Source organism: Oryza glaberrima, chromosome 1 (assembly GCF_000147395.1).
Source record: "Oryza glaberrima chromosome 1, OglaRS2, whole genome shotgun sequence".
Taxonomy (NCBI): domain Eukaryota; kingdom Viridiplantae; phylum Streptophyta; class Magnoliopsida; order Poales; family Poaceae; genus Oryza; species Oryza glaberrima.
Genome location: NC_068326.1, coordinates 16,254,954 through 16,270,889, shown reverse-complemented (window position 1 = coordinate 16,270,889; position 15,936 = coordinate 16,254,954). Strand labels below are relative to the sequence as shown.

At 45.4% G+C, this 15,936-nt stretch overlaps 2 protein-coding genes across 4 annotated transcripts; one reads left to right on the top strand and one right to left on the bottom strand.

Moving 5' to 3' along the window:
- Nucleotides 1-8,237: 8,237 nt before the first annotated feature.
- On the top strand, nt 8,238-11,015 carry LOC127773736 (pentatricopeptide repeat-containing protein At1g71060, mitochondrial-like). 3 transcript variants are annotated; one of them, XR_008017629.1, is made up of 3 exons: nt 8,238-8,459; nt 8,545-10,453; nt 10,538-11,015. XR_008017629.1 is itself a non-coding variant. In XM_052299916.1 (3 exons), the coding sequence occupies exon 2, from the start codon at nt 8,568-8,570 to the stop codon at nt 10,188-10,190; it is 1,623 nt and encodes a 540-aa protein (XP_052155876.1). In that variant the 5' UTR covers nt 8,238-8,459; nt 8,545-8,567; the 3' UTR covers nt 10,191-10,207; nt 10,538-11,015. The 3 variants fall into 3 exon arrangements, 2 of the variants coding, with proteins under 2 accessions (XP_052155876.1, XP_052155866.1); XM_052299916.1 differs by having other exon boundaries at nt 8,545-10,207; XM_052299906.1 differs by having other exon boundaries at nt 8,545-11,015.
- A 96-nt stretch (nt 11,016-11,111) lies between these two features.
- On the bottom strand, nt 11,112-15,292 carry LOC127773731 (2-hydroxyacyl-CoA lyase). Its single transcript, XM_052299893.1, has 2 exons — nt 13,678-15,292; nt 11,112-11,748 (listed from the first exon to the last, which is right to left on the bottom strand). Exons 1-2 carry the CDS (start codon nt 15,094-15,096, stop codon nt 11,434-11,436), a joined length of 1,734 nt encoding a protein of 577 aa, XP_052155853.1. The 5' UTR covers nt 15,097-15,292; the 3' UTR covers nt 11,112-11,433.
- Between the last annotated feature and the right edge of the window lie 644 nt (nt 15,293-15,936).

The following is a 15,936-nucleotide window of genomic DNA, read 5'->3' as shown; positions in this document are numbered from 1 at the left end:
GTATATACATATGTTAATTAGAGTTTTTAACAATTTAATATCATTCATATGCTAAGTATATATGATTATTAGAATTTTTATTAATTTTAAATCATATGTTTGCTTATTACGTTTTATCCACTTAATTTATTACAGACAACAATAAATTTTCGAAGTAATTGTCATTAATTTTTGTACTTTAAATAATTTTAATGCATTATTTTCTATTTTAGAAACATATATGTAATGGAAATTAATATTCAGCGTGCTTATCAGTAGTCCCGGTTCTTAACCCTAACCGGGTTTTAAAAGAATTTGGAAATAGCGGTAAAATATCTTTAGTCCCGGTTGATGAGAACAACAGGGAGTAAAGATATCTTTACTCCCAGTTGATGAGAACAACCGGGACTAAAGATCTAGGGTATATATATTCCCGATGCGTGCCCTCGTCTTCTCCACCAACACTTAGAAGTTTTTGCCCGATCGATCTCTCTCGGCTTCTCCTTCGCCGCCACTGCCTAGGGCATCCCCGCGCCGGCGCCGCCGTCGTATCTCGCCGTCGTCTCGCGCTTGTCGTCGTCGCCGCCTCCGCCTCCTCCTCCGCCGCCGCATCTCTAAGGTGAGAGCCACCGCCGCCTCCCTCTCAGCTCTCTCTCTCCGATCTCGATCTCTTTCTCTCTCTCTCTCCCTCTCTGTTGCCGCTGGCCGCCTCGTTGCCGACGCTGACGCCGACGTTGTCACGACACGACGCCGCGCCACGACGCCGCGGCGGCACGGCACCGCCGCGCCGCCACGCCGCCGCTGCGCAATGCCGCCGCGTAACGCCTTCACGCCGCCGCCACGTCGCCGCCGCGCCGCCCCGCCGCCGCTCCGCTGCCGCCACACCGCCGCTCCGCTGCCGCCACGGCATCGAACGAATTAACGTGAACGTGAACGAACGTGAACGTGAACGAGCGAATGAACGTGAACGAGCGAACGAACGTGAACGAGAACGAGCGAACGAACGTGAACGAGAACGTGAACGAGCGGACGAACGTGAACGAGAATTGAACGTGAAAGAACGAACGAACGTGAATGAACGAGCGTGAACGAACGTCAACGAACGTGAACGTGAACGAACGTGAACTAACGAACGTGAACGTGAACGAACGTGAACGTGAAATGCAATATATGCAGGTGAATGAACGTGAACGAACGAACGTAGGTGAATGAAACGTGACCTTAACGAGAACGCGAACGTGAATGATCGTGAACGAAACGTGAACGTCAAATGCAATATATGTTACTTCGCGTTTATCCTAATACATCTTTTTGTATGTTGCAGAAAAAATGTTGTCGGAGTCGTCCCTCAAGCCGGAGTGGTAGCTAGCCCTCGAAGGAATTCGCGCAGGCAAGTGATGTAATTATATATATGATTGTTATATTTGTAATGCAATTAAGACTATTAGATTTAATATACGACACTTAGACTTAGTTTTAATATAAGATTATTATAGTTTTAATATAAGATTATTAGATTTGTAACTAGACTTAGCATATAAGATTGTGTAGGGTTCTAATATACGACAGTTAGACTACGCATATATGACTATTTGAGTTTTAGTATAAGATTATTTGAGTTTTAATATAAGATTATTATATTTGTAATTAGACTTAGTATATAATTATTGACTAGCTAGGGTCCTATAATATACGTCACCTAGACTTAGCATATATCACTATTTGAGTTTTAGTATAAGATTATTAGATTTGTAATTAGACTTAGCATATAAGATTGTGTAGGGTTCTAATATACGACAGTTACACTTAGCATATATGACTATTTGAGTTTTAGTATAAGATTATTTGAGTTTTAATATAAGATTATTATATTTGTAATTAGACTTAGTATATAATTATTGACTAGCTAGGGTCCTATAATATACGTCACCTAGACTTAGCATATAAGATTGTGTAGGGTTCTAATATACGACAGTTACACTTAGCATATATGACTATTTGAGTTTTAGTATAAGATTATTTAAGTTTTAATATACGATTATTAGATTTGTAATTAGACTTAGCATATACGACAGTTAGACTTAGCATATACGACAGTTAGACTAAGCATATATGACTTCGCATATACGACAGTTAGACGTAGTATATGTGACTTAGCATATATGATTGTTAGCATATAAGATTGTTAAAACATAAATGTCTCATGACTTAGCAGCTGTTTCTTGTATGAACAGATGGCTAATCGCGATGAGGAACAGATATTGTACGATACAATCGCAGAGAGAAGCAGCCAGTACTGGAACGAAGAAGAGGGTAACGAGGATCCAAACTAGTATTTGAACGAGGAAGGGAACGTGGAGAGGGATGCGGAGGGGAACCAGGAGGAGCACGTGGAAAGGGATGTGGAGGGGAACCAGGAGGAGGAGGCTAGTGGAAGTCAACCCTCCACTGGATAGAAGAGGGCACGCGGGCAACGAGGTGCCGCGAAGAAGCTTGAGGGTCGGCACATCATAATGGAAGTGGACGAAAACGGCCGACCTAGTGCCCCGGCAGAAGCCGCCAAGAACTATGTACGTCACAGCGGTTGGGTTGTGCGGGATAACGTGCCTGTCAGTACGGTGTACTGGCGCAGAACAAGGGCACGTGGAGATCATGAGAGCTTTGTCCCAGATTCGGAGAAAGAGATGCTGTGGGCCACAATGCTCGAGACATTCACCCTTCCCGCGGGTATAGAGGACAAAGTAAAAGGTGGACTCTGAAGAAAATGGCAGAACAGTTTCAAAGCTTTAAGGGAGATCTGTACTAGAAATATATCCTGAAGGGGCAGACACTGAACTTCGATACATTCCCAAAGCTAAGGGATCACTAGGACAAGTTCGTTGCATATAAGACAGGTGAACAAGGGCAGGCGATGATGGAAAGAAACAAAGAAAATGCCGCCAAGAAGAAGTACCATCACCACTTGGGGTCAGGCGGCTATAGCGTCGCGATGCCGAAGTGGGAGGAGATGGAGGCTAGCTTGCTTGAGAGGGGTATCGAACCGGCCACCGCTAATTGGCCGGAACGATCGAAGTTCTGGTACTATGCTCACGCTGGAACGCTCAACCCAGCTGATGGCTCCCTAGTCTTCGGCGATCAGATACGCGAGGCTGCGCGTCGACTAACAGACGCAGTGGAAGCCTCTTCTCAGGGCACGTTCCGACCGAACAGAGAGAAGGACGAGCTGTCACTCGCCCTGCAGACTCCAGAGCATCCAGGATGAACACGAGGGAAAGGGGTGATTCCTTGGAAGATTGGGTTCAAGGAGGACATCCACACGTACAGGAGTCGGATGAGGAGCAAGAGAGATACCGAGGCGAAGATTGCAGATCTTGAGTTCAGGGTATCGAGCTACGAGCTCAGCATGGAAGAGGAGGTGGCAAGGAAGGTTGATGAATGCATGGCCGCACATCGGTCCCATGATCCCCAGCCGACCATGCCTTCTGCTATGGTGAGCCCGTCAGGAAATCGTAGCAGCTGCGCCTCAACGGGGCAGGTAGGATCACACAGCATGGACGCCATGCAAACCCAGGACGAAACCACCTGCCCCGTTGATGACATCACTCAGCGGACACCATGTGAGCTGCATATTCCCTTCAAGAACTTATCAATAAAGGTAAGCTCGTAGTTTATAGATTTTAGATTTGGCCATTCTGTTAGTTGCTGCTTATATATGTTGATTACTAATAAATAACCTCTCACCACATGAAGGTGGCGTCGAGCATGGCCATCCCAACGGACCCTTCAGGTACTTACCACTGCAGGCTGATTCCAGCAGGATACTCCAAAGTCGAAGGCGCGTACGAGGACCTCGAGCTAGATTACCCTGGAGGAGACGGTGAGACGCATCTACGAGACACAAGCCACGCTATTATTCTATGGCGCAAGCGGTACATCATCCTCCCTGGGCGACAAGCGGCGTCTCGTGCACCATCTCCTCCGGCTTCGCCATCTCCTCCTCAGGCTCCTGCACCGTCTCCTCCTCATGCTCCAGCACCGTCTCCACCTCAGGCTCCTGCACCGACTCCTCCTCAGGCTCCTACACCGACTCCTCCGCAAGCTCCTCTTCCGGCACCTTCCAAGTCAAGGGCCCCCCAAGCTCCACCGCCTGCCCCCACAAGGGCAACAAAGAAGGCGAAAGTTGACGCCGCCAAGAACAAGGACCCGGGGTACGATTGCACGTAAGAGGAGCTTGACGCTTATGTGGCATCAGAAGTCAGGAGACAATTCAAGCCTCGAAGTCCAGAAAAGAAGATTCCTATAGACCCGAGTGTAAGGAACTTCTTCAGGGGTATGTCTGCACCTGCCAAGGAGGCCATAAAGCTATCGGACTATGAGCGAACACTCAAGAAAGCATCTTCTGGAAAGTCCAAACCAGTCCCTCAGCTTGGAGAGCAACCAAACCAGGAGATCGAGCCGTTGGTGACCGGTGAAGATTTTGGAATACAAGACTTTATTAATGACACCGGGCTAACTACGGATCAATTGCTACGAGACGCACCAATCGAAAAGGCGGAAGTGAAATACATGTACGAACTCGGTAAACTGCTTGTCAAGCCTGAGCTGCTGCAGTCCCTACCCACACAAATGTACAAGTTCCATCAGCTGTACATGGAGATGAGCACCACCGGTAGAGAGATGATCGGAGCGAGGATCAGGGACACGGACTTCTTGCAAGGAGATGACATTCTCTGGATCAATTTCAAGGGAATCTACGAACTATACCAGCTGGATGCCCTCGACGTCTCTATTATGAGTTGCTGTATTTTGTAAGTATATCGTTCAGTTAGATTTCTTACTACGTCTCCTTTAATTAATTAGGTCCTTGTATATAAGTAGACTATATATAATATATACTCCCTTTTATTGTTGTAGAATGGAGATTCAAAGGGCCCGATGGCAGGGGGTTTTTGATACTGGATTCATCAACCCTCAGAAAGTAAACGTCGCAATGCTCGACCAATATCCGCAAGCCACAAAGGACAATCTCGTCCATCTCCTGAAGGCGCAGCATTACAAGACGTTCATACTGTTGCCGTACAACACAGAGTTAGTTTAATTTTACTGTCTTCCTATACCAAATTTTATTCCCATACGAACATGCTAAGTGTTTCATATGTAATGCATCCCACGTACATTGCAGATTCCACTGGGTGCTTTTACTCTTCGACCTGGAGGCCTGCACCGTCAACGTATATGACTCAATGGATAAAAAAGAGTCTACGTTTGACAAGGTTTTCGAACTTATAGACAGGTACTGTCATAAGTTCCTATGTTAATTAAGAATCTTGTTATAGTTAATTGCTACTACGAATCATAGCTTTAAACTCCATGTAGGGCTTGGTATCGGTTCCGTCATTTGGTCCGCGGCAAATGGAGAGAAAGACTTAGGCGAAAGTTCAAATTTCCTGTGAGTACACATGCTCTACATTTATATTTCTCCGATTCAAATACATACAAGTGTACATTAATTAGATCTCTCGTCGTTTGTCATTTATTTATTGTGTGCAAAGCAAAAGCAGGGAACTAACTTGTGCGGCTACTACGTGTGCGAGTATTGCCACTGCCTTGCAGACCAAATCATCACAACAAGAGAGCTCGATGTACGTACAAATAAATTCAAATTTTCATTACGTATCGATTTGTTGTTTAATTACTAATCAATTTCATACATTCATATAGTTTATTCGCATGAGGGATAACCTGATCACACACAAGGAATTTATCACGGCGGTTCAAGAACAACTCATGGGATTCATCAACGAACAAATCCTTGATCCCAAGGGTAAATTCTTCTACGACGGAAATACAATTCATAGGTCCTTAGCTTCTGAGATAGCGACTACTACTACGTCAAAATCATAGCTAGCTAGGACATATAATGGATTATAATTAATACATGACTATGTTTCTATATGCATGTGTACACATTTTCTATAATGTAAATATATATTTTGGTCATATATATATACACACACACACACACACATGCATTTGCATAACATATATATGTATAAATACATATATATATATATATTATGCATGTACATATGTATTGAAACATATATATGCATGGTTTATATATATATATAAACCATGCAGCAATAGGGCCATGAAAAAAAAAGGTCAGCTCGATCTTTAGTCCCGGTTGGTAACACCAACCGGAACTAAAGATGGCTCAGCCGGCCACGTGGCTGAGCCATCTTTAGTCCCGGTTATTTCACCCGGGACTAAAGATAGCGATCTTTAGTCCCAGATTGGTAGTCCCGGTTTGGAAACCGGGACTAAAGGGGGTTATGAATCGGGACTACAAACGCTTTCTCCACCAGTGCTTGGAGTCTGTGCTGCAGCTGGCTACAGATCTGTAGCCCGCTGCTCTTCTCTCTCATCTTTTATCTCATTAAAATATATTTATAGCTGGCTAATAGTCTGCTATTGTACCTGGTCTTAGGGAGAAACAACAGTCAGTATTGTGGCTCAGTAGCAGTGCTCATCGATCATTACATGACAATATGACGATCCACAGTACGTACATTACACATTTACACGGCAGCAAAGTACAGTACCTACTCCTAATTAGTTTCATACAGAATGTTGGATGAATATATATACTGTTCCTATATAATTATCCCCATTAGCTCTGATTATAGGTAGCCATATCATCTTATTTATTTCAGTCACTAGATCAATATCAAACTCCAAATAATAACCATGCATCAAACCATGTGTAATGCAACCTTTGTATATCACTTCTTCATGTTCTATGTCACCATGCATGTATCCGTTTAAAATAGCTAATAATCTTCACAAATGACTCTTGATTTTTTTAGACAAAATGTTATTGCAACGCGCGGGGCATCATTTTGTTTCATGAAGGGATAGTTGCCTATCGAGATGCTCCTAATTAATTAATTGTGGGGTAGCTACTTTGTTATCAAAAACCATTTATCTGTTGATTCATTAATTTAGTATCGACTTTGCAGTAGCTTATCAATTGTTTTTACAATGAAAATATCCTTATGAACATACAATGTTGTAAGTTGTGTTATCTCGTTAGAAGGTTCAAAAACACTTTTTCCTCAATTTTGCCTACATGATACGATATGTTAGCGTGTACCTCATATGAATCCCATACATTAGGTCATTTCCCTTCTTCGTCTCCCCGTTATCTCCCCAGTAGCTCACAACATTGTTTACACTTTTGGAAAACCACTGAAAATTGGGTGATTTCGGTGGTGACCGAAAAATCATGATTTTTGGACCTTTTTCACCAAATTATTGAAAATTTTAACAAATTTTGAACACTATTTTGACTACATTTCCCAAAAATTGAAAAAATCAACAATTTCGGTCGAGATAGTTACATTGCCGAGGGGTCTGAAATTTCAATCCTAACAACATGACATCCCCTGTGAATGTCATCGATCTGTCAAAGTGCACCAACTTCCCACCCACCGCACCACTAAACTCACCTCTATCACATCGAACCCTTGCCTCACCCACCCACCATCACACCACCAGCCTAGATTAAGCCAAACAAGAGAAGAAAGAGTCGCGTTGCCCGTCTGCCAACGACGTAGGCAGAGGGTATCGTTGATGCACTTGATGCCAAGCCATTTTCTGGAGCGGGTGAAGGGTTTGGTGTCATCTCAGTAGCGAAGGAAGCCGTATGAGTTGAAGAGGCTATACTTGATGACCTACAGGCCTTGTAGTCTACCTGACTAATAGAGACGCCGCCATCAGTTGCGTGGACATGGTGGTGGGTAGTGATGGTGGCAAACGATGCGAGGAGGAACACATAGCGCTTGTTGCTATGGTGAGGAGCATGTGTAGAGAGAGTTGTCGTTTTCTGAGGAGCAAGAGAACATGAGTGTGAGGCAGCAGAGCAGTGTGAGACCGGTGAGCAATAGGGAGAGGAAGAGAAGATGCCACTTGAATAAGTGGGCTCCATAATAGAGTGCCACACTAGCATGTTACCATGTCGTGCGATGTAGGCGAAAGCGTAAAAGATTAGGAAGTCTGGTCTCCAGAGAAAAAACATAAGACGAAACTAATAGTGCCATTTAAAATAAATAATAGTGCCCCTTGAAAAGGTGACAGTTTGGTTAGTGACAAATAGTTACATTCTCGTTGGGCCACCGCGGTTTGCTTCCCACAAGCCTACAGGGGTGAGGGGGCCTGGCCTTCCACAACAAGTCCGGCTCAATACAGCCGCACCGCACAAAACCTGGGCCCCCAACATCGACGCTGCGGCGCTGCCTGCTACGCTCGCTTTCTCCTCGTCTCCGCTCCGCTTCGCCGGTTGACGGTGCGACGCACGAAGCGACATACTCTGATACTCGCGCACGCTGCAGCTGCACGCACCGCCGAGGCGCCAACACGACGCTGTGCCGTGGCGCGCCGACAATCATCGCGCATCACCGTGGCCCGTGAGAACTGAGGTAAGTACGTACGTCTCCTTCCAGCTTGCCCTGGCACAGCGTGGTCTCCCTATACTCAATTGCTGGCTTCGCCCCCTGCCTGCAGTGGCCCACGCCTCGGATTCGAGGATGCGCTGCCTCCGCCGCCCGGCAACCCACCTGCTCTGCTCCGCTCGGAGCGCCCACGCCGGGAACGCCCCCAGGGTGCTCGACGAAATGCCCCTTCCGCCTCTCGCTCCACCACGCCGCACGACGACTCTGGTCCGCGCGCACCACCTGCTCGGCGCAATGCGCGGGCCGGGGTTCTGCACCACCGTGGGCTCAGAATCAGATGTGGAGCCGCGATTCACGGTGGTGCCGGGCGCCGCCCAGGAGGGCCTTGCACCGGGCGTGTCCGAGGCGGCAGAAAGGGTCTGCCGCGTCGTGTCTGCCCAGCCGGAGCATAGAATTGCGCCGGTGCTCGATGCTCTTGGGGTAACCGTCTCGCCGCAGTTGGTGGCCGAGGTTCTCAAGAACCTAAGCAACGCTGGCATTCTTGCGCTTGCTTTCTTCCGATGGGCAGAGAGGCAGCAAGGCTTCAGATACTCGGCCGAGGGATTCCATAATTTGATTGAGGCTCTCGGCAAGATCAAGCAGTTCAGGCTGGTGTGGAGCTTAGTGGAGGCCATGCGGTGCCGGAGCTGTCTGTCCAAGGACACGTTCAAGATCATTGTCAGGAGGTATGCCCGGGCCAGAAAGGTCAAGGAAGCTGTCGAGACATTTGAGAAGATGTCCAGTTTTGGGCTGAAAACAGACTTGTCAGATTACAACTGGCTGATTGATATATTGAGCAAGTCCAAGCAAGTGAAGAAGGCGCACGCCATCTTCAAGGAGATGAAGAGAAAAGGTAGGTTCATACCTGATCTCAAGACATACACTGTCCTCATGGAAGGCTGGGGCCATGAGAAGGACTTGCTGATGCTCAAGGCAGTGTACCAAGAAATGCTAGATGCAGGCATCAAGCCTGATGTCGTCGCGTACGGGATGCTAATCAGTGCATTTTGCAAGTCTGGCAAATGTGATGAGGCTATCAAGGTGTTTCATGAGATGGAAGAGAGTGGTTGCATGCCAAGCCCTCATGTATATTGTATGCTTATCAACGGCCTCGGTTCAATGGAGAGACTCGATGAAGCTTTGAAATACTTTCAGCTTTCTAAAGAAAGTGGGTTCCCCATGGAGGTGCCTACGTGCAATGCAGTTATTGGGGCTTACTGCAGAGCCTTGGAGTTTCATCATGCTTTCAAAATGGTTGATGAGATGAGAAAGAGTGGCATTGGCCCAAATAGCCGTACCTATGATATTATTCTTAACCATCTTATAAAATCTGAGAAGATAGAAGAGGCTTATAATCTATTCCAGAGAATGGAGAGAGATGGCTGTGAGCCTGAGCTGAATACATATACAATGATGGTCGGTATGTTCTGTAGCAATGAAAGAGTTGATATGGCCTTGAAGGTATGGAAGCAAATGAAAGAGAAGGGTGTCCTACCCTGTATGCATATGTTTTCAGCGTTGATCAATGGGTTATGCTTTGAGAACCGGCTGGAAGAAGCTTGTGTATATTTCCAGGAGATGTTAGACAAAGGAATTAGGCCACCAGGTCAACTTTTTAGTAATCTGAAAGAAGCGCTTGTTGAAGGAGGCAGAATTACCTTGGCACAGGAGGTGACTCAAAGGTTGGAAATGTTACGGAGAACACCAATGCGTGGTTGAGTAATCAAGCACATAACGTAAGACGGTATCTTAGCTCTTTTGACTCTTTAGTTTGTCAGAAAACGGATGTCTCATTTACAACCTACATGATACTACTAGTAAGGTGCCCATGTGTCTGCAAGAGGTCATCAACCTCATGTTCGGCCGTATCTTTATGCTTCTCAGGCATCACATTCGACTGCATTCATGAAGAATGCGCATCTCCGGTCAAAAAAAAAAAAAAGGAATGTGCATGAATGCAGCAGATTTTTTCCTTCCTTTGAGTATGTCTAAATACGACCGAAGACATCCATATATCTATCTACATCGATATCCATTGGAGCTGACATGGCATGATTGTGTGGCAGGATGGGAACTGGGTGGTAGGCGCGTTGGCCTGACTGTATGCAAGCAGCAAGCTCTTATACCGTCCTCACTTGGCTTGGCCGGGCCCTAAAAATGAATTTGTATTTCTTGTTTAAAATTTACTCCTGAAATAGTTTACATCATCTGTATTGTATAGAGGGATTGAACTAAATAAAAGGCGCTGGCTGCTCAAACGTTTCAAATTCATAAAGAAGGTAAGCAAGTTACCAAACCAAATTACACGTTTCAAATTTATAATGTGGATGGCTGAAATTTTGTTTATGACAACCACAAATGATTTAACTATTACAAAGCTCAAAAGTTATTTAAAAAAAGCAAAGAGATGCTGATAAAGAAAGTTCTTTAGAAATCGTACCATTTGGTAAATTGGGATATGTAACATGGCCTAACATAGTGATAGGTTCATTGGAAATCTTGAAGAAAAAGGGCCACCAAGCCCCAAATATCACAATGCTGCGGAACTAAGCTTCACGGTTCTGTTTTTCCAAGTTGCAATCATGTGTTCTATATATTTCTACCTAGATTGAATTTAGAGATTTGAGCAGCTCAACAAAATGGAGACACATCGCAATTTACTGTATATAAACTTTATAGTCATACAGGTACAAACTTATAAATGCATCGACATCATGAGTGAATTACTAACCACAAACATTTTTTCTTTAGTATACTGTACACGGTAACACGGGTACGGTACATTACAAAACAGACAGCTTGAATTCGATATCTCACATGCCATTAAGTACGGAGTACTACCCAGGATCTTTCTTATTTCAGGGACAGTGATATAAGATGTTCTTCCATGGGTGTCCGTTTTAATTTCAATAGGACATTGCTTATTAACTGGGACCTGCGTTCTGGTATGATACAAACACCTTCAGTTCTTATGCTGCATTCTACCGCTCTCTGCACCAGCATAAGGATCAATGATAACATTTATCACCGCTGGCTTCCTGGCACGAAACGACTCTGAAAGGGCGGATTTTAGCTCATCTGGTGTCTCAACAAGATAACCTTTTCCTCCAAAAGCTTCCATCATTTTATGGTAACCAGCAGCTGGAACGAAAGAGGTTGGGGCAGGATCATCTTTGTACGGTCCGGTTATCTCATCAGGGCTTCTCCGATCACCGCCATAAACTCCATTATTGTTGAAGACAATTACGACAACAGGCAGCTGGTACCTTACCAATGTCTGCAAAGTGAACAACAAAGTATAAACGTTAAGGTACCTTTAGTACAATATTGTGAAAATAGAACATAGTACCACCGATAATATATGACACCATTGTTTTCTTTAATTCGTTTGACTATCTTTTCAAGAAATATGCAAATAGACAAACATACACGGCACGTTTAAAGTACTATTGATGACAGGTCTAGTGGTACTCTTTTCACTTAACTAAGTAACTGAATAACTAGTGTAACTATTGATGACAGGTCTAGTGGTACTCTTTTCACTTAACTAAGTAACTGAATAACTAGTGTACTATTGTTGGTCGAAGTTTAAGGAAAATGTCAATGGTGCCATATATTTAAAACCAGAGGGAATAGCTATGTACTACTCTCTTTTTATTAAAAGTGCAACTAGTTAGCAGGCACAGAAGCAGTGAGGTTTTCTCCCATCTTTCGGAGGAGTATACCTCCCTACCACTTAAGAGGCAAAAAAATTAAAATGGCTGATCTAATCATAACAAGAGGAACAATTGACAATATTTGGCACATAAATATTAATCACACTATATCACATAATTTAATTTGCACAGTTCCATTGTTGCTTGACCCACACATCGGCCAATTGATATCCAACTATCAAGTAGTAGTAGCAAACCACAAATTCTCAAACAGTTATTAATACTCGAAGCGAATTATTGAGCATGAGTCCTACACCCTACAATTTAGGAGTGCTCCACTAATAATTCATTGAATGGGTTAAACACAACTATATACTAAATCATGTCATCTTATAAATTTATTATTAAACAAGCTATACAACTCCCACATCAGATATAGCATTGAGAAGAACATAAAGCTTGGAATGGCCTTACCTTACAGCTGGATTTTAATTAATAAATTGAAGCATATCATTTTGTTATAATGACAAAAAATGAGCATTATTAGTTTCAAGAAAATTATGTGCATTAATGTAAGAAACAACAAGGTTAACATAAATACAGAATTGCATGGTTGCCAATTGGCAATATTTCCAGATAGGCCTCTCGTAAAATGCTGTAATTTTAGGTTCCCTGTAAAATGTATAATTTAGGACTAAGGGTATCCTGAATTTCTGATTCTTTTTACTTCGATATTACGAAGGTACAACTACGATCAACATATAAAAAATACGAGTAAATTTCACTTTGGGCCACATTTTTTACCGATGTTTCACTTTGGATCACCCTTTAACCAATGTTTTCACTTTGGACCAGGTAACCTTGCCATTGTTTCACCTTGGACCATCCTCAACTCTTTTATCCATGTACATCTAATTTGTCATATGTCAAAGAAACGGTCTACAATAGTGATCAATTTGAGTTGACATATGACAAATTAGGGATCAATGGTACAATAGTGATCAATTTGAGTTGATAAAGGATCTTCTACCTTTTTATTTAAATATATACAAACAACCAGTGCGTTGGCTGTGTGCCTTATGGCAGAAGCCGGTGATGTAAAAACATTTTCATTATCTAAAAGAAATAATACAACCAGCACAGCTATAAATGATACATGATTCTTGGGAACGCTATTTAAATGCCATGTCATCTTTATCTATTCGTTAGAGGATTTTATTTGCATGATATCCCAATTTCATAACTTAAGGGGATTTGTTAGCTCATTGTAGTTGGCAGTCTCATAGTTATACTAATATTATGACAGGTAGTTATTACTATATAGAATTGTCTGAATAGTTTTGATATCATGACATGCTTAATCAACTACTTTTTGCATGAGCAAAAATGAATATCACTTGCACCGCACAACAGCATGGCAGGAGCAAAAGTAAAGAATATGAGCCAACAAAGGTGCTAATAATAGCATTGTGCAAATTAAATCAAATAAATTGTGAATTGTGGTAGATGTTTTATTTGTCAAAGTGGAACAGGAATGCCATTATTCATACCTCAACCTCCATTGCACTGAATCCAAATCCAGAATCACCCTCCACAGCAACCACAAGTCGATCAGGCTCAGCAACTGCAGCTGCAACACAGAATCCCAATCCAACTCCCATTGTCCCCCATGTACCTGCATCCAGTCTAGTCCTCGGCTCGTTCTGCACAAGCACTGCCCTGCCGACATCCATGGTGTTTGCCCCTTCTGAGACCACTACAGGAGCAGGGTTTCCCTCAGCAAGTATAGCATCCCGGATAATCCGCAAAGGTGTCAGGAAATTGAATGGCACAACATCCTTGGCAAGCTGAGCCTCCATCTTAAGAACATTGTCCCTGGCCTTCTTGGTGATTGCTTCAACCCATGGGTGTGATGGTGCCAAGCAGAATGGCTGGTCCTTGATCTCCCTATTGATAAGCTCCACAACTCTCTTGGCATCCCCAACAATTCCAACATGCGGCTTCCGGAGCTCAATCTCCTCCTCGCAGACATCCACAAGTATGAATTTCACATCTTTGGACCATTTGGGTGGCTCACCGAAGTGAAGCAACCAATTAAGCCGAGCACCGACGACTAGTGCCACATCACATTGCCCAATGGCGAGAGAGCGCGCCGCGGTGGCCGACAGTGGGTGCGTGTCGGGCACAACACCCTTTCCCATCGGCGTCGGGAGGAAGGGGATGCCCGTGGTATCCACCAGCTTCCGGATGGCGTCCTCAGCGCGAGAATACGCCGCGCCCTTCCCAAACACAACCAGAGGCCGCTCCGCGCGGCGGAGCAGCTCCGCCGCCTTCTCGATTCCCTCGTCCAGGGACTTGTGCTTGGGTGGAGAAGAATCGGATTTGGCCGAATCGGCGGCGGCAGCGTCGATGAGGGCGGCGGCCTCCGATTCCGTGAGGGTTTGGTGGAGGACGTCGGATGGGATGTCGAGGTAGCAGCCGCCGGGGCGGCCGGAGACGGTGGCGGCGAGGGCCTGGAAGACGAGGCGAGGGATGTCGGCGATGGTGGTTGCCTTGACGGCGATCTTGACGAAAGGCTTGGTGGCGGCGATCTGGTCGAGCTCCTGGAAGTCGCCCCTGCCGGCGTCTGGCTGGGAGCAGGAGCCGGAGACCATGAGGAGCGGCCAGGCGTTGGCGGTGGCGTGGGAGAGGCCCGCGAGGCCGTGGACGCAGCCGGGGCCGGAGACGGTGAGGAGCAGGCCGGGGGAGCCGGTGAGGAAGCCGTAGGCGGCGGCGGCGTAGCCCGCGGACTGCTCGTTGCGGAAGGCGAGGAAGCGGACACCGGCGGCCGCGGCGCGGGACGCGAGGGAGGTGACCGGGATGCCCACCACCCCGAACATGTGCCGCGCCCCGGCCGCGGCCAGCGCGCGCCCGGCGAGGGCGCTGCCGTCGACCTTCATGGCAGCTGGAGCGGCGGTGTCGGTCGCCATTCCCTCTCCCTAGGCTGGCTGCCTGGCTGGGGTTGCGTGCCGTCGCCTGAGCAGCTCAGGCTTATAGCGGGGGCGGTCGGGGGAGAGCCGGAGAGTCGCCGCGACGGCGACTGCGACGGCGACGCGGCGACGCCGCAGTTGAAGCTGGAGGCAGGCAGATGAACCTGCTGCTAGGAAGTTGGAAGACGCGGTGTATCTGGACGAGACAAATCCAAAGAAATACTCCTATCCTACTCGATCATAGTACACGTCACTCGGGCACTTGCAGACTTGTTTGACCAGAGTTGTCAAACTGCCGACACATCGTATCTGTTTTTCGGAGGCGCATGAAGCGTCCGATTTTAGCAGGCAGTTGATCGAAATTGTTTCACCGGGTACATTGTAAATGTCAACCAAATCAGCTATGGAACATTTTACTATAACGTATAAAACAAACAGTTTCCAAAAAAATCAGACGATGTTTCACCCTATATAAAAACATTGTTTCAGCAAATAGCGAAAGAATGTTTCAATTCGCTGCAACATATGATCCGTATATAGTGAAACATCAGTACACTTGCTGAAACATTGTTGGTGGAAAAAAAAGAGACGGATTCCCTTAATAAAGCGTTTCCGTAACTGTGCATGAGTTGGGGTGTGTGGTGACGGGTGAGGACGGCGCGGGAGGACGGGGCGCCCGATGCATGCGTGCCCGCATCAGGCGCCCGATTTAAAGAATTTTCGCTGTTTTTCTGGCAAAAATTTCATGTTATGGGACTGTTTAGATCCCACCCTAAAATTTTACACTTTGTCACATCGAATATTTGAACACATGCATTAAGTATTAAACATAGGCTAAAA